General features: G+C 57.5%; 3 protein-coding genes across 3 annotated transcripts; 2 read left to right on the top strand and 1 right to left on the bottom strand.

The window, feature by feature from the left end:
- Positions 1 to 256: 256 nt before the first annotated feature.
- Positions 257 to 7,325, top strand: VOLCADRAFT_97289 (uncharacterized protein; the record flags this gene model as incomplete). The annotated part of the gene is made up of 9 exons (XM_002956233.1): positions 257 to 280; positions 668 to 810; positions 1,523 to 1,620; positions 1,939 to 2,026; positions 2,263 to 2,358; positions 2,388 to 2,481; positions 5,244 to 5,319; positions 6,707 to 6,742; positions 7,012 to 7,325. The coding sequence occupies 9 exons, from the start codon at positions 257 to 259 to the stop codon at positions 7,323 to 7,325; spliced, it is 969 nt and encodes a 322-aa protein (XP_002956279.1).
- Positions 7,326 to 8,204: 879 nt separating this feature from the next.
- VOLCADRAFT_97290 (uncharacterized protein) lies at positions 8,205 to 18,251 on the top strand (the record flags this gene model as incomplete). Its single annotated transcript, XM_002956234.1, has 16 exons — positions 8,205 to 8,400; positions 8,877 to 8,969; positions 9,154 to 9,572; positions 9,927 to 10,257; positions 10,330 to 10,568; positions 10,844 to 10,957; positions 11,287 to 12,048; positions 12,260 to 12,472; positions 12,864 to 13,065; positions 13,235 to 13,373; positions 13,628 to 14,013; positions 14,763 to 14,926; positions 15,787 to 15,834; positions 16,887 to 17,129; positions 17,199 to 17,553; positions 18,160 to 18,251. 16 exons carry the CDS (start codon positions 8,205 to 8,207, stop codon positions 18,249 to 18,251), a joined length of 3,996 nt encoding a protein of 1,331 aa, XP_002956280.1.
- Positions 18,252 to 18,596: 345 nt separating this feature from the next.
- Positions 18,597 to 26,831, bottom strand: VOLCADRAFT_97291 (uncharacterized protein; the record flags this gene model as incomplete). Its single annotated transcript, XM_002956284.1, has 10 exons — positions 18,597 to 18,755; positions 18,917 to 19,006; positions 19,049 to 19,276; positions 19,385 to 21,466; positions 21,725 to 22,438; positions 23,759 to 25,372; positions 25,607 to 25,725; positions 25,906 to 26,365; positions 26,550 to 26,630; positions 26,811 to 26,831. The coding sequence occupies 10 exons, from the start codon at positions 26,829 to 26,831 to the stop codon at positions 18,597 to 18,599; spliced, it is 5,568 nt and encodes a 1,855-aa protein (XP_002956330.1).
- Positions 26,832 to 27,923: the final 1,092 nt, after the last annotated feature.

Raw genomic sequence — 27,923 nt, forward strand, 5'->3', positions numbered from 1 at the left:
AACCTGAATACGCGCTTGTTGATGAGCCTGGATGAGCGACAATGAGCGACTGTGGATGCTGCTGCCGCGCGCGGGAGTCTGTTTGTTGTTGTTGACACGCATCGATGGCATCGGCAGGTCTTACTTAAAACGCAAGACATTAAAGCGTTGCCAAGCCTGCTGCAAGTCTGCATCCAATTCAATCCAATGGCCACCGAACCCGGAAACGGGCGGAAATGGCGAAGATTGAGCGCAGCAGCTGCAAGCAAGCAGGCACATGTTCGAGACGCCGCCTGCCCTGGTTAGCTTGCCAAGTACGTATGAGACTTGATCCAGGTGTAGCGTGCAGCGTTCAGTGCGCGTGCCACAGCTAACCACAGAACGCCGGCCACAGTCAACCACTGGACCAAACAGCGTCCTACCTCCCTTTGCAGCGTCCTCCCTCCGTTTGCAGCTGCTTGCACACCTCCTCGCACGCCATCACGTCATGAGCTTGGCGGAGACCTCACCCCTAAAAGAAGGGATCAGCTTTCCGTGGCATTTCGCGCGAGTACTTGTCATGACATTTTAGCGTCACGTTCATTTCACCGTACACGTTGACCGTACCGTTTTGTCGATGCTACTGTCGTATGACGCGACGTACTATTTGCGTGGTCTTCCAACCCCACACACTCTCCTGCACCAGCAGCGCCACGGAGCTGCCATGTACTGCTTCAACCTGCGGGTTTTTTGGGACGCCGTCTTGCTGCTGCGCTTTTTGCCAACTTCGTGCCGGCAGGGTCCCTCATTCTGCGTGCATGCATGCGCATATGCGTCCCTCCCTGGCGGGAGGTGGACGATGTGGGTGGCAGCAGCAGGCTTTGGACGCCTTGGCCAACGCCTAGGAACTCACCATGTTCCTGTGCCAGGTTTGACTGTGGCTCCTTTACTGGCTCTTTGCCTGGCTCTGGCATCCCTTCCTCTCCGTCTAGCGTGTGATGAAGTACTAAACGTACGCCTCAGGCACTTCTATGCTACTACATGCTACTACATGCTACTACATGCTACTACATGCTACTACATGCTACTACATGCTACTACATGCTACTACATGCTACTACATGCTACTACATGCTACTACATGCTATTACATGCTACTACATGCTACTACATGCTACTACATGCTACTACATGCTACTACATGCTATTACATGTCCTTGGGCCTTCGGCTCGTTTGAGGTAGTAGTTCTACAGGTATGGGGTCACGCACCCCATACCTTAAAACTACCCATACGAGCCGAAGGCCCAAGGGCAATATCTATACGCCTAAAAGCCACGGAGAACAGGAAACACCGCACATCAGCCCAAACTAGCGTCCAAAGGGGGTAACTGAGTTTCGGTGAGCCCACATACGTTCCAACATCCTCGCCAGACGTACTAGTTCCCATTTCATGGCCTTCAACATGCTCTGTTGATGATCGAATCCCTCTCCAGCACGAATATCATTATAGGCTGGGCATTCCAATCACGTAACACACACACACACACACACTCACACACACAGACACACTACACGCTACTACATGCTACTGCCAGTGTCATGTCCCATTCGCCGACACCGATGCCAACGGATGTCCGGTTGCATATTGTATGATAAGGACGGTAGGATCCGGGCTGGAATTGGGGAAGAGCTCTGTCGCAGAATTAGCCTGGATTTTATTCCTGACAAAAAAATTGGTCCGTCGGGGTCTCGAATTGTCCTGGCAGGCTCGCCGGAGGTATTAGAATTGCGCTGTGGAGCCCCGGAATTGGGCTGTGTTGGGCCTGAATTAGCCTGTTCGGGGTGTCGAATTGGCTGTCGAGTTGGCAGAATTAGCTCAGGCTGGCATCCGGAATCGCATGACTTTTAAGGAATTTACAGAAAATTTTGCAAGGGGACCGCTTACAAGTGGCTCATGTGCGTGTTGATTTCGATCCCAGGACGTGGGGCAGGAAAACTTGCACGCCTGGTTACCGTACTCTGGCAATGTCGGGAGGCAAGCACTCAGGGCCACGACTGCATTACCCAGTAAGTCAGCCACCGAGGCCCCACTGTTTTCCTACCTCACTTCATCGGCAGTTTGTCCAGTTTATCCCACAATACTTGTATGATGTGTGAAACAGGGGGGTATACCTTCACCCGTGGCAGCTACCCTGCAAAACCCTGCCTTCCCCGGTAGTATTTCGGGGCACCCTCATCCAGTCACCCTAGTCAACTTCTCAGTGGATCGCTCAGGTCCCGCACCCACCACCGGCATCCAACAGAATCTGCCGGGTCGACAGCGGCCCAACTCCATTCCTGGTCGACTCGCAGGTTAACTTTATTCCAGCTTCCTACATCGGCGAAATTGACTCCATCCGGTCCGTTGTCTGCAGTTTCTCCTCCTCAGCTGGACGGCCGTGTGCCGCATGTCAGGCCCTCAACAGAAATCACCAATTGAAGCGTTCAGCCGACGCTGCCGCACTGCGAGTTGCTGTGACACGGTGAGTCGCGGCCGACCCAGGTGTCATTATCCCCTTCCGTTTTGCCGAGGGACTGGAGTTTGCGGAGGGCACGTTGAGCTCATTGAACGGCTCAAGACGGTCGCATCCGCATTGATCGCCGAGTGGGCAGATCTGCTGGCGCTGGACAGGGAGTTTGCGGGGCAGGCGTCCCTTCTCCAGGCTGATAGAGAGAGGCTACAGGGGTACGCTCAGGCGGATGCACCACGCAGTGAACTCGTCCGGCTGCTCGAAACATCACAACAACAACAACGAGGTATGATGATGCAGTGCATGATGCAGTGAGTCAACATGCGTGAGTGGTGTAGGCGTGCGCGTGCGCGTGCGCGTGCACATGCCGTGACTTGTTAACTCACTGTAACAACCACACACATGTTAACCATTGGATCTCAGTTGCCCGTTAATTCTGGACATGGCCGGTCCACTTGTGGTGGCTGCATCCAAAATGGCTGAAAAGAAAACACCGTTTGGTTCTTTGCGCTGAGTACTGTCGGCCACACAAAAAAAATTGACTGTATGAATGAATGAGTACGGAGTACTGTAACAAGGCGTGTGGGGTTCCCGCCGCTTCCTGCCCCATGTACGGATTTGAAACCAACACAGTACACATGAGAGATACTTGGTAAGTGCTGCCCTTACAGAGTTTCATAAAGTTCCTTCAACTCCCGCGATTCTGGATGCCTGCCTGAGAGTTTCCGGGCAGACCCTGCAATTGGTCTAAAGAGCTTGGTACACGGGTTTAAATTGGCACGGGGTCTACACCCAGGACAAGTTTAATTGCCGCGACAGGCCCTTGAATTGGCCTGACAGGGACACGAATTGGCCTGGCGGGGACATTCCGACAGTCAGAATTAGCCTGTCGGGGTGTCGAATTGGCCTGGCGGGGACATTCCGACAGTCAGAATTAGCGTGTCGGGGTGTCGAATTGGCCTGGCGGGGACATTCCGACAGTCAGAATTAGCCTGTCGAGGTGTCGAATTGGCCTGGCGGGGACATTCCGACAGTCAGAATTAGCCTGTCGGGGTGTCGAATTGGCCTGGCGGGGACATTCCGACAGTCAGAATTAGCCTGTCGGGGTGTCGAATTGGCCTGGCGGGGACATTCCGACAGTCAGAATTAGCGTGTCGGGGTGTCGAATTGGCCTGGCGGGGACATTCCGACAGTCAGAATTAGCGTGTCGGGGTGTCGAATTGGCCTGGCGGGGACATTCCGACAGTCAGAATTAGCCTGTCGAGGTGTCGAATTGGCCTGGCGGGGACATTCCGACAGTCAGAATTAGCCTGTCGGGGTGTCGAATTGGCCTGGCGGGGACATTCCGACAGTCAGAATTAGCCTGTCGGGGTGTCGAATTGGCCTGGCGGGGACATTCCGACAGTCAGAATTAGCCTGTCGGGGTGTCGAATTAGGTAAGCACAAGAATTGTGCGACCGGGGCAGTCCAAAGAATTGCTCTCCCCGACCTTGTGTCCCACCCTCTATATGATACCAGTTCTCGCTGGGCTTCCTGTGGAGCCTGCTATGCTTGCGGCGGCAGCGAGATCTGTTTTGGTGCTGCACAATTCACGGTGCGGCAATCGGTAGCCGGTACGGCACCTGCCGCCGGCAGCGTGCTTCCAGTCAGCAGTCGTCGGAAGCGCGTGCTGGTTTATGATGAAGTACGACGACGCCACGCATCGCGACGGTTTATATCCTAATTGCCTTTAAGGCTTCCACGATCGACCTCAGGGTCGTCGTCGTGCCTTGTTGTTGTTAAGAAATAATGAGTGATATGGTGGCAAACGTGGTGTAGCTGGCAGCGCCAGCAGCAGGTACTGATGTTCGCGACACAGGGGGCGGTCAGGCGGTAGCGGCAACCGGAGCAGCAGTGGTGCCCAGCCCGCGGGTGGCCAGCCAATTGACAGCTGCTGCAAAACGAAATGAAGCTGACAGTTATAATTGGGCACACTGTCAATGACAACTTGGTTCTGGGTTCTGGTGGGAGCCCATGCGGAGCTTGGAATGGCCCCTCCCCCCCCTCCCGGAGTGCCTATGCCCCGGAGTGGAAGTTGGCTAACGAACTACGGCGAGGCCAGGAACACCAATTGAGTTAATTATTGCTTTTTTTGTAGCTTAAATTTTGCACAAAGCGGTCATACTTTGGTAGATGGAAACTGCGACTGCCGGACAGAGGTCACACATTTACATATTGCCAAATGAACGTACTACAGAAACTGCATAGCTAAAGAAAAGTTATTGCTTTAACTAGTTTAGCAAAGAGCTTCACGCGCGGGCACCTCCGACTTCGACCTCAGGTTGGCCTATGATGATGACAGGACTTCTCGCTTTGTACCCATTCAAAAGCACCGAAACGCATAGGATTGGTGTGGAATCTAGCACATGCAAGACATTGCGTGGTCGACGTTTAGGGGGCGCATGATGCCCCGGCAGCGCTTTCTGGGCCTCCAGGAGCCCCAAAACGGATTGTCTAGGATCGATCCATTGCAGATAGATCGTAAGCGCTGGTCTGACGGTCATAGGGCGCATAGCAGCTGGATGGCTTTCAGACTGCCGGCCATGGGAACCCGGGAGGCGTGCTGTTGGTGCGGGGCAAACCAGGGCTGTCGGGTGACCGGCGGAGATGGATGGGTGCACCACCAATTGATATACACACAGGGATGTATTCTAATCGGGGCGCTCGGCGGTACTCCGCCTGGAGCAAGCAGGTTCAACTCCTGCCGTCCTGTTCCTTTCATCATCCTCCCACAGAGTCCCGGGGACCAGTCGGGTGGTTATGACGATGCGGTGGCGGCTGCGGTGGTGGCGGTGGCCGCTGGCTATCACGGTGCGCCCGTCACCGCTGCGGCAGCGGCAGCAGCGACGACCAGCCTGGCGGCGCAGCGCAGCAGTGCGGGCCCCGGGTGGGGCTTGTACGGGAGGGGATACGGCGGGGACCAGTCGGGTAGCTACTAAGGGGGCCATGGGGGTTTCACGACCAGTGACATGCATGGCCTGGGACAGCTACGTGATCGACAGGCAGTGGAATACGGAGATGAATACAAGGCGGATGGTGGGGCCAGCAGCGTATTCACGGCCGCTGGTGTATACGGCATCACGGTGACCCGTTCATGACTGGTGGAGGCATGGACTGCAGCTACCAGCTACATGGCGGGGTGACGAGTGGGGCGCTCTTGTTTGGTGGGCGAAACCCTGGAAGGGGTGCACCACGCACAGCAGGTCCCGGGTTACGGCAGTGGATCTCAGGATCAAGGTGTAGTGGTGACGGGATCAGCAATGTTGCCAGTGTCGGCAATGTCTCCGAGTGGGGGTGTGGGCACGGACGGGGGCGTAGGTGTCACGTCCACAGCGGATTGGACAGACGGGCTTTACTAAAACCTTAATTGGATCCGGTGGGAGGGTGGTGAGCATGCCGATTGAAGCGGAGGCATGAGGACGATGGGCACTGCTGGCTGACACGGACACAACACCGGTGCCAGCGGAACAATGTATGTGGGATGTGGCGGTTGGAAACAAGGAGTAGGCTCATGGCGGCTGCAATGAAACAAAGGACATGCGGACCCAGGCTGGGGACCTCCTGGCGGAGAAAGGCCCAAGACACGCTGTAACGGATTTTTTGGGTTTGCGCAACTTTGGGTCCCTACATGGGGCTGGTTGTCGGTGGGGCGACATCACCCCATTCCGCGGGTGGCAGGAGTAGAACTGCAGAGCACAGGCCCGTCGTCTGAGGGCTGAAGAGAAAACAGGCGGGGCCTTCAGGCGTGGTTCAGTAGAGGGGGATTCCCCTGGCAGCCGCCGCGCACATCACGAGCCAGGATAGGTGTGCCAAGACCTCAAGCGGGGCTTACAGGGGGGGAAACCTTGGGGGTCGGCCTATGGGTCCACGGTAATCATAATTCACTCATGGCTCTCAATGGCAAACGTGTAGGCCCGTGAGCTTAGCCATTTGCCTTATGCAAATCAACGAACAGGCTGTAATCCTGCGACTGCTCGCCTTTCTTTCACTCTACAAAGCGGCTCTTTCCTGCAATTGCGTACTCTTACACTGGTCTTACGTGGTATAGTGCTACTGTACCGGTTTCATCCACCGTCGCCCTGTCACTATGTCAGTGAAAGCACAGAGAGGTGGATAACCTTCACGGATTGGGATGCAAACGCAGTAGATAACAGGCGCCTTCTAAACTTTTTGTTATTTCCCCGTATCCTACCAACAGGGCGCGAGACTAGTCCTCTGTCGTCTTCGCCCGAGGGTAAGCCGCGGGAGGGCCGCAAGCTCTTCCGGATCTCTTTCTCAAATCCAGCCGGTCTAGGAGTGCGCTGTGATGTACAAGAATTGCGGGGGACTCTTTGTGGGAGGATGATGAAAGGAACAGGACGGCAGGAGTTAAACCTGCTTGCTCCAGGCGGAGTACCGCCGAGCGCCCCGATTAGAATACATCCCTGTGTGTATATCAATTGGTGGTGCACCCATCCATCTCCGCCGGTCACCCGACAGCCCTGGTTTGCCCCGCACCAACAGCACGCCTCCCGGGTTCCCATGGCCGGCAGTCTGAAAGCCATCCAGCTGCTATGCGCCCTATGACCGTCAGACCAGCGCTTACGATCTATCTGCAATGGATCGATCCTAGACAATCCGTTTTGGGGCTCCTGGAGGCCCAGAAAGCGCTGCCGGGGCATCATGCGCCCCCTAAACGTCGACCACGCAATGTCTTGCATGTGCTAGATTCCACACCAATCCTATGCGTTTCGGTGCTTTTGAATGGGTACAAAGCGAGAAGTCCTGTCATCATCATCGGCCAACCTGAGGTCGAAGTCGGAGGTGCCCGCGCGTGAAGCTCTTTGCTAAACTAGTTAAAGCAATAACTCTTCTTTAGCTATGCAGTTTCTGTAGTACGTTCATTTGGCAATATGTAAATGTGTGACCTCTGTCCGGCAGTCGCAGTTTCCATCTACCAAAGTATGACCGCTTTGTGCAAAATTTAAGCTATAAAGAAAAGCAATAATTAACTCAATTGGTGTTCCTGGCCTCGCCGTAGTTCGTTAGCCAACTTCCACTCCGGGGCATAGGCACTCCGGGAGGGGGGGGAGGGGAAATGGCACTTTTTGGGTGGCACATACAAGCGCACTAGGAATTGTGATACCAATTATTGTGTTTCTCCAGCTTCTAAAATTTAGATGGTTCTAAGAAGCGCGGCCGTGTAGCCGCTGCTGGCGTCCAAACATGCCTAAAATAAGTAAAAGTGAAGTTGACTTACCATGTGAGCTTATCAGAGTTACTGGTGGATTATAAGTAATGACACAATTAACTTCGATATCGTCGGATTGAAAGACTTGGAACCAGACAAGTAGCGGTTGGCCGTTGGGCAGAACCTAAATTCCGAGGTCTAAGGCTAAGCAGGTTCACGACGATGAAGCTGAAGAAGAATGCAAAGTTTTCCTTTTGGGGCGCTTTCGACCCAACCGGTATTCCTCTCCTGCTTGCATTCAACTCGTAGATTTAGTGACACACCTTCTTTAGGCGGATATGTACGTGTGGTGATTTTGGCGAATTCATCATTTCGATTTCTCTAACCCGATACGCGTCCATACCCAACGCGGCCGGTATACCCGCCGCATGACGACTTAGGCGAGACGGCGAGACAGAGCTGACAGGCCATGCAGCTTAGGGGACATCGACTTTTGCGGCAAACAATAATCCAATAGACTTACAACATGTTTGGCATCATGTGGGGCCGACATCCGCTCAAGTTCAGCCGCCAAGCGGTGGATGGTCTTTCTGCTTCTAGGTCGCTCGGCAACCGCTGCACTTGCCACGCAAAGCGTTACAAGCCGTCATCGGTCAGGCCGCGCAGGAAGTCCCCAGGGGCAAACGGCTCGCGGAGAATAGGCCCCGAACCTGAGGCTACAGGTAAGATTGGTGCCGTACTGCCGGTTTCCAAGCCTTTTCCGAGCGTGGAGCGCCGTACCGCCTGTCGGATTCCTTTCAAGATCCGTCGGCATCCGCCCTACTGCATTGCCAAGGATGCTTCGCGTCGGCGACTTCACCTTCCCTTTTGCCTTCACCCTACGGCAGCTTCACCCCCCTGAGTTGCCCCTCCCGCCTTCCCCCTTCCCCCTTCCCCTTGGGAACGCACCTCTCGGCTCTCCTGTTTTCCTTTCCTGGCCGCTTCCCGCCCGTCGTCCCGCCTAGCACCTTCCTGCCCGAGCCCTGGTTTTCTGACGTACGACAGCTGTCTATCGATTGCCACGCACCCAGTTACGCTCTCTTTTGCGGATGATTCTAAAAATGGGACGACCTAGGCCCTCTTGCCCTTCACTGCGCGTCGAGCGGCAGCATGACTTGCCGTACAAGCAATGACTTTTAGCGATTGTACTGTACGCCAGATCCGGAAGATCTGCTTCGGGAGCTGAACAGCAGCGGCGTGGGATGGCTGCGTGATGAGGACGAGCAGGACTGGGGCCTGGATGACGTGGCAGGTAAGGGGTCGTTGGTCGTTGGCCGTTATTCCCACTGGTGTTGCCGGCATTACTGATCATGCTGCGGCTGCTACTACTGCTGCTGCTGCCGCATGCATTTTCAAAACCTCGAAGAAAATGTTAATAACCCGAAAGAAAAGAAAACTCTTAAAACCCTTCCTGGCCTCTGGCTGGGCCCCTGTAGAGCACGCCAGAGTACGACAAGAGCGCCACCTGCGTCGCTTCGGAGCCGCCGCCAAGTCCTCCGCTGCGGATGGGACGGGCGGCATTAGCCGCCGCCACCGTGGCGGCGGCGGGCGAACGGACGTCGCGAGCACGTCCCACGGGTCGCCCCTCGAGTCGGGGCTCGCGAGTGTCAGTACGGACGAAGACACGTACGACAACGGCGGTGGCGGCAGCGATCGTCAAGATCTGGGAAGCCGCCGCAGTGGTGGAGGTGGAGGCAAGGGCGCAGCAGAGGGGCAGCATAGCGGTACGGCAGCGCAGGCAGGGCTCGTATTATCGGGGGAACCCGGTACGGCACCGGTGGAGACGTCAAAACGGGGTCGTACAACTGTCGAGCTGGAGGCATCGTACGCTCGACGTAATCAGGAAGTCATCGAGGTCCGTCGTGCAGTACTGGCGGTGAACCTGCGCTGCAGAGAGAAAATCGCACCGATGGATTGGACGAATCCGGTAGAAGGCCTCCAATGTTGCAATTCGCTTCCAGCGGTTTTAGTTCGGTTTTGGTTCAGTTTGAAGTCAGTTTTAGTTCAGTTTTAAACCAGTTTTACAGACAGCCATCCGCACTGTGTACCCCCACAGCGGTGTTCGTTCCCCATTGCCAAGTCAAGTGTAAAAAACATCATCGATGTACGGAAGCCCGACCAGAATCGTTTTACGGTCTGAGCCATGAGATGTGCTATTGCCCATGTACTTCCTAGTTTTGCCATCCATGCCGTGGCGTGTGCCGTACAGGCGCTGCGGCTACGTGGGGTGGTTGTTCGAGTACGGCAGTCAGATGACGAAGCAGGCAACGGACTTAATGATGATCAAGTTGAAGGACTCAGTATCGCTGGCGTGAATCTGGATCCAGATTTTGGATTCGATGAGGATGATGACCCGGATCTGCTTTTAAATTCGGATCTTGCTTCAACGGAAGACAACGATGAAGAGCTTGGTAGTAGCAGTAGCAGCAACAACAGTCGCGGCGGCCACGGCAAGAGTGGGCTCGGTGCGCCGTCGGGTCGCAGTGACTGGTACGGCAGTTTGGCGGCGGCGGGCTTTTCCGTACGCACCAACGCCGTCGGTGAGGTCTTTTTGGAACGGACAGTACGGCGAAAGAGTTCCGCCGCCGTCCCCGCCACTTCGTCCAGCGCAGCCGCGGCAGCGGCGGTGCATGAAGGAAGCTCTTCCAGGAAGGCATCTTCAACCGCGGCTGCGGTGGCGCCGGCGCCACCGCTTGTGGCCCCCCTGGAGCCGATATCTGCTGGCGCCGCCAACGTGTCGGTGTTACAACGCCTCGCAACTCCGCAGCAAGTTCTAGACTTCCTGGAGCTGTCGTACCCGCATTGGGCCGCCAACGGTTACCGTTTGGTGGATATGAACTCTGGACGGCCGGTAGGCTGGTCGTTGGATAGCTTTTGGCACATTCAGTTGCCAGTTCTGGTTAACGGTTGGTCATTCCTCTGTTTTTTAGCCTCTCTCTATATCTCCCTCCCCTCTCTCTCTCTCTCTTTCTTTCCCCTCTACACAAGCTCCTTACTTAAACTGTCCATTCCGTCTGCGACCTTTCCCCCTGCGCCCTGTAGAAAGCTTATAAAACCTTACAAAACCCAAGATTTACAATATGTGTCACAAAATGCTGACCCTAAAACCCATGTTTATCAAAACAGGTCGTGGCGCCGTCCCCAGCGGAGGCGGCCCACTGCCTGAGGGTTCTCGCCCTAACCGCCCGCCGCAACGAAATAGGCGGATGGAGGTGTCTCGAAATAGCGGCGGGGCGACAGGTGCCCGGGGGAATGAAAAGGAAGTGGGGGAGGGTTTCGAGGGGAACCCAGTCTGTGTGTGTTAAGTGTTAGTGAGATGCATCCACGGCCATGCACACACCACACATGGCCCTTGTGCACCGAAACCACAGGCAAAGGGTGCATGTGTGTAAAAAAAGGCATACACACAATTTGTGACGACGGCCTAGGCAGGAGGACCTGAACGTTTTGTGGGGAAAAGCATTGGAGGGGCTTGGAGAAGGGAATGAACTGCACCGCAGCGGGGTGAGCACGCATCCTGATCGTCGTCTTTTCCTCCTGTGTGTTATGTTCTTCCTCGCGTCGTACAGGCCCAGGGTTTGGCGGAGGCATTGCGCGTCACTCCGCCCCGTCTGTTGCCTGAACAAGCCACACAGCAGCTGTCCACCGCGTACTTTGACGCCGCGAAGAGGTTTTGGCTGGAGTCGACGGCAGCTAACTCGATTATCGATGACCCACGGGTCAAGAAGGCTCCACTCGGGGCTGGCGGCAGCGCCGCCGCCACTGCAGGTGGCGTTGCAAGCACTACCCTAGCCCTTTCCGAAAGGCCGTCAGCACCACGGGGAGCAGATGATCAGGGAGCTCGGTCAACGGCGGCGCCGGCGGCGCCGGCTGCCTCTTGTACGGCATCACCGGCAGGGGGTGTGGCGGCGGCGACCGATAGCGATGATGGGGCTAAGGAAGCGGAGACAGATGATGGACTGTCGGCGAAGACGCCGTCGTTGTACGACCCTGTGTACGACAGTCTGGTTGCGAAGTACACGGCTATCTCGAAGTATCAAAAGCTACAGGACTCGATGCGGTACAGCCAGCAGCCGCAGCACATGCAGGCCGGCCATGTCAACGGTCATGTCGTACCTGCCGTATCCACGGCAGCGGCGGCGGCCGTGGCAACAGTCCAAACCCACGATAAGGCTGCCATGGGAGTGCAGCCGCCGGGTGCCGTACAGCCTGCTGTGGCGACACCTGTGCCGGGGGGGACCACCGTCGACCCTGTCGTCACAGAAGCAGCATTACGCCGAGCCACAAAGATTGAGTGTTTGGTTTCGGCGCTGTGGGGCATGTCCAGCTTGGTGAGCCATGGGCGTATTCGTACTCCTTCGTGCCCCAACTGTCAGTTGGCGGTTCCTGGTTCGTTGTGGAGTTCGTTGCGTGAGATGATGTAGTAACCCTGTGACGTAATCTATCTCGTGTGCAAGTATCTGTATGTCGCTGTTTACACCGTACAAAGACACGTCATGATCATGTCACGCACAGTCACGTACGACATCCTTTCGTATGCAGGGTGGGTCGCCGTATTTCCAAGCAGAGACAGAGGCTGCTGTGACCATCTTGGTACGGTGCCTGGCAGCGGTGGCGGCAGCAGCGGGCGGCACGGCGGCCACGGCGGCATCAGGCGGGCTGAGCGGGTGGCAGGCTGGCCAGGTCTTGTGGGCTCTAGGCAACAGCCGCCATGCAACTCCCAGATTGATGGACTTGGAGACCAGCATACTGAGGGTGAGGCGGGTGGAGAGTAAAGGGCTTTAAATTGATTTGAGAACGGTCATTTGTTGAGATGTTAAGCATTCATCAGCAAGACCTTGCAAACATAAATAAGTGGTGAGTTATAAGTTTATTGATAAGGGATGCTTTTTAGCCACGCCATCCAAATTGAACAATTTGTTGACTTTGAAAGTCATTTTAGGAAGCATGGAGGAGTTTGTGAGACCTTGTCCGAGGTCCTGATTACCATAGTGACAAAATGTCGCCTTGGAATGTTGCTGTTTGCGTTTGCCATCCTGCAAATATTTTGAAGTTCTTCTGTCATCCCTTGTAATTTAATCCGTCGCTTTAATCCTTTGTTATTTATTCCTTTGATTGTTTTCTGTTTGATTGATCCTTTGCGCAGTCTGGCGGGCTATCCTCCATGCAGCCCAGGGACCTCTCTCGCGTATTATGGGGCTTTGCATCCCTAGGATATCGACCGGAACGTCTGCTGCTCACTATACGGCCCGACTGGTCATGGCGCGAGCGTACGACTGCAACCGCCGTGGTTTCGGAGGACGGACGAACGAGTCCGAAGGCCAGGGCCCGAGGGAAACGCAGCTCGAGTAAGTAACAGCTTTTAGGAGCTAACTAATAAGCAAGTTTTGACAGGGGGGCCCGTACATACATCATCCTGTTTGTTCTGTATAACTGTCTGCGGTGTGTACTATCTATATCCATCATCCGTACCCTACCCGCCTACCGCTGTTCGGTAATGGTGGAATATATTTCCAGGAGGAGGAGGAAGAGGAGGAGGAGGAAGAGGCAGGCAGGTTGTTCAGAGCGGTGATGTTCGCAGCTTCACTCCGCAACAACTCTCTGGAGTGGTGTGGGCGCTGGCGGTTATGGAGCAGGTGGATACGGTGCCCTTCAGGTGAGACCAGGTCGCGGGGGTGTTAGTTGAGGATGTCGGTTGGGACGAGAGCTGAGATGGGACGAGCTCAGGTCGCGCCAGGTCGATCACAGATGAGGCGTTTGAAGAGGTTTGAAAGTTTTTCAAAGTCCCAGCAGGAGCCGCCTTCCTCTGCCCCGTTGCCAACTGCGGGATTTTGGACATCATACATCGTACATCGCCGTACAAATACTCCGTTTTCCGTACATCCTGCCGCATGAAATCAATATATACAGGTCCGCTTGGACTCAGCTCCTCCATCGTGCCGCGGACGTACCGCCGTCGGAGCCGGTCCTGACGCAAATCTGGCAGGCCAACCTTGCCGTACACTTAGAATCATCATCGTCGCCGTTCTCATCGTCATCCGCATCGCCACCGTCGTACACAGCCACAACGGCGGCAGAGAACCTGATGACGGCGGGCCTGGCGGCGGCAGCCGCCACCGGAGGGGGCGGCGGGCTTGGTTTTGCTGCTGCCCGTTCGCTGTTGCTTCGGTCCCGGGACGTCTTCTTGGCGGCCACGAGTGGGTTTCGAAGGCGGGTCCAGAGCGGCTATCAGCGTCAGATGGCCAACTCATTGACAGGGCTGCGGCTGATGCACCTGCTAGAAGATAACTGCACCGGTGAGGTCGGTGGGTCCGTTTGACCCATGGGTCGGTCCGGGTCCAGGTATGGGTGAGGCGAGATGATCGGATCTAGCTAGCAGCGGGATGAAGCACGGGTCAAGATGACGAAGGCTTCTGGCGGGCGGCGGCATTTACGGTTTTGCCAAGAGTTGCTGGGGGCCGCCTGGCCGCGATCATTTACATACGGGCCGACAGTACATTTAATAAAATTTAGTCATGTGTTACTGCAACGGCGCCGTACGTTGTCGTACATTGGGGTCTGCCTAGGATTTGCTCTCAAACCTCTATCTCAGTGCATGGGACGGGACGGGATGGGACGGGATGATGACGATGATGGGATGGGACGATGATGGGATGAGACAGCTGAATTCAAATTCTAGATTTCTCCAGTGAAGTGAAATCCTTGTAGGAGTACGGCGTGTAATTCGAACAGCGCTGACAGCCGTAGCGAACACACAAATCTATGAGGAGCCTAGCGCTTTAGCCCCTTCTATATAATTAATTCAAAATTGATGTTTTATCGTTATCGCGTATTGTCCAGGAATGTTTGCGTCGGATCCGGAGGTATAGAGCTAAACCAGAATTTTCTTTTGTTTCTGGCTTGGCTGACATAACGTGTATCCGTACTCTCGTATTCTGACGATGCTCCCCGACGGCGACGGCGACGATGACCGTTATGATGGTTACGGTAATGGCGGCTGTGCTGCTGCTGCGGCGGCGGCGGCGGCGTGTCGTCTCCTATTCAGGCTACTCAATCGACATCACGTTGCCGCAGCTACGGATTGCGTTGGAAGCTGACGGGCCCACGCACACTTCCCGTACACCGGGCGGAGCCGTACTGGGTGCTACAGCCATGAAGCGACGGCACCTGCAGAAGATGGGGTGGCACGTGATTAATGTGACGTACAAGGTACGGAGCGTTGTACGGCAGCAGCGAATGGTCGTTGTTGTGCAGATCCGTTGCTGCCTGGTCGATGTTGATCTCTGAACGACAGATGAGAGCTCGTTAGTAGAGAAGGCGGGAGGGCGGAAGGGAGGGAAGGGGAGGTCGAAGGAAAATAGAAAAGGAAAATAGAAAAGGAAAATAGAAAAGCCATATGCCATTGGCCCACAAGCATCCCACTCTAAAAACAATCATGTGGTGTTTTTAAAGGTTTAAAATATTTTGTAAATAAAAGTATAAAAAGGTGTAAAAAGAAGTGTGAAAAAAAATATAATATATATAATAAGGGTATAAAATGGTGTAAAAAGAGTGTAAAAAAAGGAGTGTGAAAGGTGAGCGAAGGATGCCTCCTTGGTGTGACCTGACGAAGGTGATAAGCGTCCCGCGGGTCCCAGGGATTCAAAGTGAAGATTTCCCGTCGCTGAAACATAAGGGGATAGGAAGTATGTGACGGCCCTTGCCCCGAACAATTCAGGATACAAGTAATCGGCTGTTATTATTACCGATGCTAAGCTCACCCCAAGCTAACCTGCAAAAGTGGATCTCTTACTAAAATAAGAAAACAGGCGGTTAGTAGCCCAGTGCGTCGGTCAGCCCAGGGGGTGTGAGAGGGTCAAGTCCAGTTTGCGGTTGTTACAGCATTGGACCCCGATGGGGTCGAGTGCAGCGCGCCTGAGAACGATGGTGCCCTCCCGCACACCACTGCCAAAACCAGGACCACATGAAGGTGCATATGTTTCAGCCCCCCTGTCCTGTCCTGCGTCCCAACTCATCATCCCCCTGACAATTCCCGCCCCTGCCGGACCCTGCGGTGGTCGCATCTACAGGAGTGGGACAAGCTCACCTCCGAGTCGGCAAGGCGAGCTTTCCTGCAGGTAGGCTGGCCCGACCCGACCTGATCCCGCCGGACCAAGACTAGTTGCTGGCCGTGCTGGCGTCACTTATCAGACGATCAAACGACGTCTCACTTGTTTTCTTTGACGTTTGTCAAAGCGACTATTGTTTTAGATATTTCATGTTCCTGTTTGGTTCGGGGCAACTATCTGACACTGTTGAACATTCCTCGCCCCTTCCGCCTCTTTCCGTCTCAATGTCTGATTTTGGCAGTGTTGTGCGGGAGGCACCATCGTTCCCTGTAGCGCGGCACTCGACCAGAACGGGGTCCACTGAAACAAACGCGAACTGGGAAACAGCCCTTCTTCTTAACCTCTTAACCTCTGACCTCTGGCCTCCCCCATCCTTTCAGGAACGTATCAATGACGTGTTGCTCAGCCGCGTCCAACTTGGAGATGAAGACGAGTGAAATGGCGAGGAGGAGAACAGGGCCAGTGGTAACGGTGATGTGGAGGCGGCGTTGTTGTAAGGTGGCTGCAAGACGTCTTGTGGTGTCGAGCTCTCTTAGCCTTTCTCTCTTGGAGGTTTTTTTGTTGGTTTGTTAGGTGTATCAGGAGCCCTCCCCTGCCGGGACTGCCCTAACCGTATTTTTATTTTCTGTTTTTTTCCTTGGAATCCCGTTGTCGTTGGTGGTGTTTTGGGGGTTGTTTCAGAGAGCCTTTGACTTTGCCCTAGCTGAGAATTGTGGACTCGCTCTAGCGGGACCTGAGAGCCCTTCGTGGTGTTTTCACTGCAGCGCCATCCCCGGATGGAGGGGCTGCGGAGTGGCTGCATAGAGTGTTGGCAGTCTGAGTCGGGGTCGGGAGCACACAAGACTAACCGACTTGTGCTGTGTGCTCCCGACCCTTGCGCTGTGTTTCGGCTTCGGCCCCCGGCTCTCGCGGCCCACAGTGTAATCTAAGTCATACATACATACATACATACATACATACATACATACATACATACATACATACATACATACATACATACATACATACATGACGGCATCCCCCTGCCCGGCAACACGCACCTGGCCCACATGGTGCCCCAGCGATGTGGGTGTGGAAGGTTCGGCAACGCCAGCAACCAGCACTGCTCCCCACGCATGCACCACTTCTGGGAGTGCCCCGTCGCACAAGCTGTCCGGGAGCAAATTGACCGACACATACAGCCCTCCCAGGAGGCAGCGACAGGTGGCATCACCCGGAAGCAGCTGTGGTTAGTCCAAGCCCTGACCGGCTGCGAGCAGGCCCCCTGGGATGTGATTGCCCTGGCGGCCCTGTCTGCTATGGAGGTAGGCAGGTGCTGCCTGCGAGCAGCCGGAAAGTGACTGGAAAGGGCGGCTAACCCCGCGACAAAACAGCCAGAGCAAGCGCAACAGATCCAGGCGCAATGGCCCCAACAGTGGTGGATGACGGACTTCTTTCACCTGGCCAACAGAGTGAGACTGCACGAGGGACCGTCGCTGAACGCGCCGGTACTCGAGGATCAGACGCAGAGGCCCATCGCGGGACCGGGGACGGCAACAGCAACAGCAGCAGCAAATCCCCTGGAATACGCCCACGCTCGGGCAGTAGTGGACTTTTGGGCGCGCTTGCGCTCCTTCACCGAGCTCAACATCCCAAGGCGGGGCTGGGACGGAGTGGGACCCCACCACCCGATCCTGTCAATCGTCGGGGGAGCACTGTGCTGCGCGGAGGCGGTGGACATCACGACAGGTGGTCACGACAAATGGTCAAGCAGACGCGGCGGGAGCTGGAGTCCAGGGGATAAGGCGATAGGGTTTCGAGGCGCGGAGGGGGGATGAGGTTGTGGGTCTGGTAGGGAGGTCGAGGGGGAGGTTGAGGGGAAAGGTTGCGGGGGGTGCGGGATCAGGGATGGGGGTTGGAGGGGTGTCGCACGAGGGGGGATGGGGGAGGGAGGGTTTATTTGCCTGGGGGAGCCATGCCGGCGGAGGGCGGAAACAGAGGCCGAGGGGCCGAGAGGACTGGGGAGACCGGGGGAAGGGCGGGGAGAGCCCGGAAGGGGAGGGGAGGGAGGGGACGAGGCAGAGAGAGCACCAAGAGGATGTAGGGTTGAGGGGTGGTGAGTGGAAACAGGTGGCCGTAGCGAGGGCACGGATGAGGGGGAGGTGGGCACCCAGAAGGGGGGGCCGTACTCGGAGGTGCACGTGTGGCGCAGGACTAGGTTCTTCGGGGTACGAGGCCGGGTTTCGTGTGTTGCGAAGTACAGGTGAGATAATAGTCTTGGGAACCAGCCGCCATGGTAGAGCGGTAATGGGGGCCCGCCGAGCTGGCTACCCTTCCCCCTTATGGTTTTCGGAGGCTTAATCGCCTGGCGTCGAGATGGACCCAGTGCCGTGGTAGGGCGTGGACTTAGCGGGATGAGCTTCTTTACATTTAAGACTGCGGGATGAGGTCTTACTTTGGGGCAGATAAAGATGATTATATGCAAATTACTGCGACTCTGTACTGAGCTATGTGTGCTTCACCCCTCTACCTTCGCGCCTGCCTTCTTGACAAAACTCCTTTAAACACTTGGGTGCTGCGGCCAACGGCGGCACTTAATCGACCCATTCCGTCTGTCTGTCTGTCTATTTGTCTGTCTGTCTACCCTATTTATCTGCCTGAATAGATGGAGGGAAGGATGGAAACAGGATCGGGTGGGGTTTGCTATTCCGTACTGCTCTGTTCTGGATTCGATTATGTTCTGAACATCAAATCAAATTAAATCAAATCAGGCCAGGCCAGGTCAGGTCAGATCAGGTCTTGGTTCGTGGTTTGCAATCTAAGCCGCCGCCTCCTCTTCCTCCTCCTCTGCTTCCTAGGGGTCCTCCAGCCCCGTCCGCCATCCTCCTCAGCGCGGCCTCCAACCCCCGGTAGGAGCTGGCCAGGGTCAGCTGGCCGCCTTGGAGGACCACCTGGGCAGTGTGGTGGGGAGCCAAGTGCATAATGGTTTATTGGGCAGTTCTACAAAGAATCACACGTTCACGTACTGGGTGGTTAAGAAACAACGAGAAAATCATATGAAGGCAGTAAAAATAGGTCTTCTCCCCTCTCGCTCTCCCTCTCCCTCCCGCACCTGCTCTGCCTGTTCCAGCCAGCCAGCCCCGGGTCGCAGCCCCAACCGGGACAAACTGTCCAGCAGTGTAACACGGTAGGTCGGAGGCAGCTGCGACAGCAGGCGCAGCGAGACGGGCATGAAGGCACTGACCCAGGCGACTGGCAACCGCCGCCGCGCCACCCCGAGGCTCGCCAGCGCCCATGTCAGACTTGCCAGGCTACGTGCGTCGTAGCAGCGCTGCGGCAGTAGTCGTCGGTCTCCATCCGCTTGTGCGGCTACGGTGCTCATGCTGCTAAAGCCGCCGCGACTGCTTGCTGCGCTGGCGTCGGCGGAGTCGGCGGCGGAAGTGTGAGCAAGGGTAAGGGTACTTTGGGGCGGCTGCAGTGAGGGAGGAGGAGGCGCCGGCGGCGGCGCCGGCGGCATGTGAGCAGCGCTGTCGGCCAACGCCAGCTCAACCAACGCTGCCAAACAAGCGCGGAGACGCACCTCGGCCGCGGGGCTGCCGGCCTTCCCGTCCACGGCTCGAGGCCGGCGGCCGGGCGGCGGCCCCAACCGCAGCCGGCGCAGGAGAGCTGGCCGTACCCGCGGCTTACGGCGCCAGCGCGCCAGCGCCGCCAGCACCGTCGCAAAGTCTCGTGGTGACAGTCTGCCCTCACGCGCGAACCGAAGCGCCGCTGCCGCCACCACCGCCTGCCACGACGCCGTCGGCCACATGCCCACGCTGCTTAATCCCCAGCAAGCCAACGCGAAATCGCTTGGCGCCAGCGCTCTTCTTCCGCCGCCATGGCGGCGGACGGCACCATGAGCCGTACGCGATTTCCGCCCCGCTGTTACCGCCTCCGCCTCCTCCGCCTCCGCCGCTGCGGCTGCTTCCGGAGCGGAAACCTTCCCTCCAGCCGCCGCACCCGCGCCTGGATCCCTAGTCAATCTGTACGATACCTCCGTCATAAGCGCCGCCAGTAGGCCGCCACCGCGGGGGTTCAATCGCAGCCGCCCTAACGCCCAGCAGATCACGGCCAAGTCCTGGCTGGTGTAGGCTGATAGCGGGCTCCAGGGGTGCTGCCGCTCACCTCCGCCGCCGCCGCTGCCGCTACGCCGCTGCCCGTGACCGTCCGGATCCCTCCGCCGCCTGTGCCGCCACCGCCGCCGCTGCTGTACCGCTGGACGACCTTCCGCCGCCGTGGGCTCTTGTCTCAGCTCCGGAGGCGGCAGCAGTAGCGTCAGTAGACCCTCCAGACGTAGCGGTCGCTGCAGCGGCCCTGGCTTGCGGACCCATCGGGGCGGTGGAGGTGCGGGGTAGCCGCCGTCCCCGCCACCGTCCCCGCCACCGCCGCTGACTGCGCTGGCCACGAATGCGGCCGAAGACGACGGCTGTTGCTGGTGCTGTTGTTGCTGGTGCTGTTGCTGTCGGTGTCGCGAGAGTGTATGCAACAACGGCAACGGAGAGGAGGAGGATGGTGCCCTAGGCGGTTCACGATCACCGCCCCGCAGTCGCCGATACGCTCTCCCGGATTCATTATTATTACTGTCACCACCCTGACCCGCAGCCGGACAGATCTCCATGGTTTCCAACGTCACCGCCGCCCACAGCATGCACACTCGCTCCCGCGGTGCCAGCCCACCGAAGCCCCGGAGCCCCTCCTCCTGCTGCTGCTGCTGGTGTTCCTCCTCCTCTTCCTGAGCCCCTCTCCCTTCCTCCCATTCCTCCTCTTTCTCCTCCTCATCCGCGTTTTTAACTACAGCACGGCCTTGCTGCTGCTGGTCGCCCGGCCGGAGCCTACTATGCTGCCGCTGCTGTTGAGCCACGAACTGTTCTTCTTCTTGTTGTTGTTGTGCAGCTAGTGCCCGTTGCCGCAGGACCTCCTCCAAACGCCCCAGCCACTTCGCCCCAGGATCCTTGCCTAGGCCCACAAACCCCCGGAACACCATGGCCAGCCCCCGGTTGCTGAAGAACGCCATTCGACGGTGGGTCGCCAGAAGCAGACCGCCTGCGTGTTCCCGGGGCAGGGGCAGCTGCAGCGCCGCCGCCGCTGACAGCAGTACGGCCAAAGCCTGCGGCGACGCGTGCGGCAGACAAGGGTACAGCCCTTCGAGGAGATCGGACCAGGCCGCCGCCGGCGGCCGCCGGCGGTGACGCGACAGCGCTAGCATTAGCAGAGCAATGTGCTTCGCGTGCGCCGCTGCTGCTGCTGCCGCCGGCACTGCCGCCGCCGCCGTCGCGGGATCTTGTAACGCCAACCGTGCGGCAGCGTTAGACACTGCGTCAAGCCAGCCGCCTGACGGGATGTAGCCCAGGCGCGCGAGGCTGTAGCAGACGTGCGACAGGTCCTGTAGGCTGTAGCAGCCGCTACCTTCCGCGGTATACGACGCCGCAGGGCTACCGCCGCCAGTGCCGCCACCAGCGGCGCCGCCCGCCGGCGGCGGCAGCCGTAACTGCACATGCTCTGCGACGGCGTTTACCCAGCTGGCGTCGGGCCGGTGACCCAGCGCCGCTAATGCTGCCAGAGTATTGCTGACGGCGCGAGGGGAGGTGTACGGCAGGCGGCGGGCGAGGTGCTCGCACAGCTCCTACGGGCGTCCGTCACACATGTACGACACAAAACATTGGGAACGCACGGGAACCAATAGTCACGAAGGAAAGGCAGAGGGAAGGGAGAAGCAACAACATGCGGATGGCAGTAGCTGCGAGGTGCAACGACCGAACCGGAATACCTTCACCCAAACATGGTAATCCCCAACACCGCCGCAGGCACATAAAACAACAAAATACGACATAACGCGTAGGGAAAGCTTCTCCGACGGAAGGCAGTACGGCATAAAACTAACCTGCAACCACTCGCCCTCCGGCCGATGCCCCACAGAAGCCACTGCCCACGCCAGCGTCGCTAGCGTACGGCCATCTGACGTACGGAAATGTGCACGGGCCTTATCCAACCAACGGACCATCCACTCGCTGCCCGGCCGGTATCCCATCACAGCCACCGCCCATACCAGCTGGGAAAGATGTCGGGGTGAGAAACACGACAGCCGACCCGCCGCCGCGGAGAGAACTCGGTCGACCCAGCCCGCCTGCGGCCGGTACGACATCTTCGCGACGACCCACGGGACGGTCGCAATTTGTACTTCATTCATATACGGCAGCTTGCGGTACACTTGGCCGAGAAACGCATCCATCCACAAGGGCTCAGGTCGGCCGCCAAGGCGCAGCAGTGAGAAGATGCACATAGAGAGTTGCCAAGGTTGCATTCTGTGCATTCGGCCGTACAGGCAAGAGAGGTACGACATCACGAGGGCCGGCGGCGGCCGCGGCGGCGGCGGTGTAGACATCCCGGTGGCGGCAGCCCCGCGGGGCAAGCGCGTCTGGCCCGGCGACGGCGCCGCCGCAACCAGCAGCAGCGGCAGCGCATGCAACGTCGCTGTCAGCTCCGGCAGGTCAAATCGTTCTAGGTTGTCGTACAAGTTGTCGTACAGCGCGTGTAGAAGGGAAGGCGGTAGATGGGCTGCGTACGGCACCAGGGCGGTGGTGGTGATGGAAAGTGCCTGCGCGCCAGAGACAACCGCACATCCGGGGACAAGCAGTGGAGTGCTCGTGTACTGTACTGCAACAATCACAACAGCTGTAGCAACAATCACATCAGCTGTAGCAACAACAATCACATCAGCTGTAGCAACAACAATCACATCAGCTGTAGCAACAACAATCAGCAGGTGGTGCTGGTCCCGGCCGGTCAGGGTCAGGAGGGGAGGGATTCCGGTGTGGTAAGCGGGAGCAGGCGGCGTCTGTGAGCCGTGCCTTTTCCGGGCTTTATAGGGGGGCGCCGTGCTGGCTTGTCATCCCCCCCGCGGCTATAGGTGTTTTTGCTGTGTCTCGCGCTGGGCTGCATCCGAGAGCCCGCAACCCCCAGGAGGAGACTGACGTGCAGACCAGTTTCGCCTCGTTTGTGAGTGGACCGGCGAGGTAGTGGTGGCCACCCTCGGGAAGTGTTCGTTGTTCGTTGCTCGTGGTAGTTGAACAGCTGGCCTTCGAGGACCAGTGTGCGAGTACTCGCTTTGTGTTGGTCATTCCTGTGCAACCGTATCTCGGCTTTTGTGGTGTGTCGTCTCAGGCCCGTGGTCCTCCGTGTGTCCCTTGCCTTGCTGGCTGCGTGGGGCCCTGGTTCTTTTGTGTGTGTAGAGGAGGCCCCCGAGTAGAGCCCCTGCCCCCGGTGGTGTGTTCTTTTTGTTCTGGTTTTGGCGGTCAAGAGGGACGAGAGCGCGTGAATAGGCAGGCCAGGCGAAGTGGCGCCTTTCGTGCGGTTCTTGCATAGATCGGTTTGCGCCGCTGTGTTGCCTAGCCAGGGGCTGGGAGAGTGTCCCGGTTGGCGTGAGTGAGGGATCGAGGCGCGCGCGGAGGAACAGACGGACGTAGAGCCGCGCGCCCATCCCTGCGCTGTGTTTCGGCCAGGTCAGGGCCCCAGGTGCTCGTCCTTTATCGGGCGAGCCGCCCACAGTGTAACACCCCATCAACAATCACAACAGCTGTAGCAACAACAATCACAACAGCTGTAGCAACAACAATCACAACAGCTGTAGCAACAACAATCACAACAGCTGTAGCAACAACAATCACAACAGCTGTAGCAACAACAATCACAACAGCTGTAGCAACAACAATCATAACAGCTGTAGCAACAACAATCACAACAGCTGTAGCAACAACAATCACAACAGCTGGAGCACATACGTGACCTTACCTTTCCCTCCCTAATACTATCCCCAGATAGCCAGGCACTCTTAGTGCTCCCCCCTATATCGCGCACTCTTAAGCAGCACAGCCCCAGCTGTCCAATCTGTTCTAATCTCGTTATCGTCGTACATTACCTTGGCGGTCCATGGCTGTACGCAGTATCCAGAAGCTGCTACGCCCCGCGACAATGCTTCTCCTTCGCCATCATTGTCATCGCCGCCGCAACCCTCGTGCCCGCTTCGATCGTGGCCATCACCTTCGCATGCAGCAGCAGCACTGCTCCCATCTCCCGTTGTATCCCCAGCCATGGCGATGTAGCCCAAGTCGCCATCGCCGTCGTTCTCAAGCCCAGGTGCGAACTCAGCCACGTATTCCTCCGCCCCCGCCGCCGCTGCCTTGCCACGCATCATCCCCTGCCGCTGCCGTACCAGCCTCCGCCGTCGCGCCTCCGCCGAGGCGCGTAAGCTCGTTTCCAGACCCGCCGCCGCAACCCGCACAGCGCCCAGCGGCAGCGTCAAGCCGCAGCGGGCCGCCGTGCGCATCAGGTACGACACTTCTACGACAGGCATGGACGAGACGTCTGTGGTGAGCGACACGAGGACGTGTCCACACAGGTCACCCCAGTACGGCGGCAGGGGGGCCTCAAGGGCACGCAGATCCCGGAGGAGACGGGAGAACTGCGGTCCCGTCAACGTCGCACTGTCCACCGGCTGCGCCGTCGAGGTACCTGGCGGCGGCGCCGCCGCCGCTGCCACCTCCGCCGTCAGCAGCAGCGTCGTGTCCTCATCATCGCCGCCGTCGCCTGAGTGGACTTGTGCTACAGGACCCTCCGCTGCCACCGCTGACGGCAACGGGACTGCAGTAGCAGCAGCGGCGGCAGCGGCGCTGACTACGCTGGAAGTACGACGTGCCTTAACCCGGCGGGGTCTCAGAATGCGCGTGCTAGCATCCACAGGACGCCTTGCGGCGCCGTCTTTCCCGTCAGCCAAAACCTCGCCGCTGGCGGCGGCGGCAGCAACACCAACAGCAGCGGGCGGGAAATCAGAAGCGATGCTTGAGCCCAGCGGTTGCGCTGCCGCCGATGCCGCCGCCGATGCCGCAGCTGTTCCGCCACTGCTACTGCCCCTGTCCCGTGTAGCCGCCACACGTCCGCTACCGCCCGCACCTGCTGGTGCTGCTGCTGTCGCGACAGCCGACCGCAACAGCACATCCGCTCGTCCGATGAGCGCCGCCAGCAACGCCGGTTGCAGCTGTAGCCGCAGCGCCGCCAGGGCTGCCGCCAGCCTGCAAAGCGCCGCCGGCGGCGCCGCTGCCAGCACCGACGGAGTCAGCACGCCGAGGGCAGCGCTCAGCGCATGCGGCGGTGGAGCCACACGCAGCCTGGTACAGCTCGACAACAGGTCCAGAACAACACCAGGCTGTAGCTGTGGCAAATCCGGCAGTAGCAGCGCAAATATATGATTCAACAACCTCTCAGGTGGCCGTAGCGCCAAGTCAACGAAACACCCTAGCAACTCCACCACTTGTACGGCATCCAGCTGCGGCAGGTGACCTAATAAGGCCCTCATTGCGCCCTCAATCCACTCCTGAGACTGGGGCCTCTGACGCAAGGCCCGCATAGCGACCAACATGCCGTACACCTCCGTGGCATCCGCGGCTTCCAGTTGCCGCTCCGAAGCCAGGAGCCACTCGTGGAACCACGGGTCAGTCGGCGGGTGCCGTACTACTGCCAGCGTCTCCAAGCACCTCTGCAAAACAAACAGACACCGTGGGAGACGGCGCGCGGTGTCGTACACACGGCAACGACCACGGACTGGCGGCCATGGCCCAGCCCTACCTCTTTCCCCACCACCTTTCTTCCCAGCCTGTATCCATTTCCTCTCTTCCACTTGAAATACTGTTGTTGGACCCTCCCAAAAAACCCCGAGTCCTCGTTCCTATGGGCCGCATCTCCATATCTCCGCCCCTGACCCTACCCCTACCTGGAGCTGAGTCACCGACAGCTGCTGCAACCGCGGCTGTAGCACGTCCAGCGCCTCACGTAAGGCCCAATGGTCTAGAAGATCCAAGCCTGCCGCCAACAGCTCCTTTGGCGAGGGGGCTGTAGCAGCAGCACGTGGTGGTGATGGTGGTGGTGGTGGATGCTGGTTCTGAGCCGGCGGAGGATGGACCAGCGGCGGCTGAGGATCCTCATCTGCGCATTCGACCCCCTCCTCGCTCTCATCCGTGCGCTGCCCCTGATGCTGATGATCCCCATGCTGCTGGGCGGTTGTCCGCGCACCACGCACGTCCATGTCGGCGATGCGCAGTAGTTGAACAGCTGCCTGTGCGGGCGTCAGTTGCCGGCTGGAACGCAGTAGCGCACTGCGATAAGGCCGAGTCCAGACAGCAGCGGCGGTGGCGGCGGCGGCAGCTGCATCCGTGACTGTCTCCCCTAGCGCCGTGTTCACCGTTCCCGTTGAGCAGCCGGGGTCCAGGTTCCATGAGCTGGTGGGAATATCTAAGTTCGCGGTGTTGATGTTTGTGCAGGTGGTTGTATTGGTGCTGGTGCTGGCGCTGGTGCTGGTGCTGGCAAGGGAGTGGGAGAGCCGCCTCTGTTGAAGTAATGCGAGCTCTGAATCGTGCCCAGTGTTACTGCTGCGGCTGGCGGTGCTGCGGTTGGTGCCTCCGCCGCCACTGCCAAGAGGAGGAGGTGGTGAATGTCTGGGAAGTCCAGCGCGACCATTGACCAGCGGTTGGAGCTGCGGCCAAAGATGGCGGTTTGCATCGGGTTAGGATAGGAAGCTCACTCTCACAGTTGTGTCACGGTGCTTACGATGTGGAAGTAAGGGCCATACTCGTCTTACAAACCTCCCGCTGACGCTAGGCACTGGTGGTCGGGACCGGAAATTTGTGGAAATAGGGTTTCCATCGCACGACACCCACCTGGCCCACAAATGAGACGACCTCCGGAGGAGCATATTTAAGACTGTATATGCTATCGAAGATGCTGCGGTATAAAGCGGACTGCAATAAGCACCAAAACGGTACCGGCGGCGCAGCTCTCACATCACAGCACGGTTATAGTCTGCACATCGCTCACCTAGCACTCCTTAAGACTGGCAAAGGAGTCAACGTTGACGGGGCCGGTCGAATCGACCAAACATCAAAGGGCGAAGCTGCAAGCTCCGCACCTGTATAGCTTACCACGTTGCATTTCGCTAACATAATAAGATATCAAACAGATACGCTTCTAGTAGCCAAAGCAACTTTCCTTGCGTTTGGCAACTTTAGGGCTATGGATCTTTGCTCCGGCATTTGTCAAAACGCTTAGGACAATAAGAGCGTTTGCTAAGGACTGCACATATTGGCCACAGAACAGCAGCGTTTTTTTAAAAGGAAATCGGGGTGCCGGCATCGGATACAGTTAGCAAGAAGTTGAGACACGGTACGGAACAATGCAACAGTCCCAAAAGCTGACAGGAAATAAAACCAATGAGGGTTGCTTACTCCCACAAATTCAGGCTGTATTAGTTGAAGAAAGCAGCCTTGTTTGCCAAGCAGGCAGGTGCAGGCGGCAAGCAATCCCAGCTCGGAGGACGAGCAAAAATCTTCTCATTCACCAGCCTTTCCAGCGGATCCCGACGTGCACACCCTGGGCGCCATTTATGGTGAACCAGTGAACGCACAGCTGCTGGTCGTGTCAGGGGGTTAGTGCTAGAGCCTCCTTATCAGCCGGTGTAGTGAAGTCGTCCCCCTTCTGGCGGTAGAGCCCCCGCGTATGCATCCCGCATACATGCATCCCCAGTATCTTGGATACGGGCTTTCGCTGTGAGTATCGTGGGATAGGCGAAAATAATGGGAATGATACTCGCTCCTTACGCTGCTAGTGCCATCGTGCTCTACATTTCGTCCAGGCTGTCCCTGGGGGCGATAAGGTTATCGAAGCGTGGCGTATCGTGTAACATTTGTTTCGATGGGCACGTACTATGGAAGGATGCGTTAATGGAGTGGTATAAATCTCTATGATAATATGACAGAGATAGTATGTAGCGATCTGCTGCTGTGATGGGAGAACAAGGTACCATTGTATCGGAAGTTAATGGATGCAAATTACAAATTTCTGATGAGGTGTGCAGATGAAGTCTAGTTGATGGACTGAGTGTCCCCGCCCGCGAAACTCAGTTCGCATGCTGAGTTCGTGGTGGTGGCTGATCTGTATCTATGGATGCCGGGTGACTGGATGAGGCGAGGTCTAGGTAGAAAGACCAAAGAACCACCGTCGGCTGTACGGTGGAATCAACTATCAATATATATAGT

This window comes from Volvox carteri (genome assembly GCF_000143455.1).
Source record: "Volvox carteri f. nagariensis unplaced genomic scaffold VOLCAscaffold_59, whole genome shotgun sequence".
Taxonomy (NCBI): domain Eukaryota; kingdom Viridiplantae; phylum Chlorophyta; class Chlorophyceae; order Chlamydomonadales; family Volvocaceae; genus Volvox; species Volvox carteri.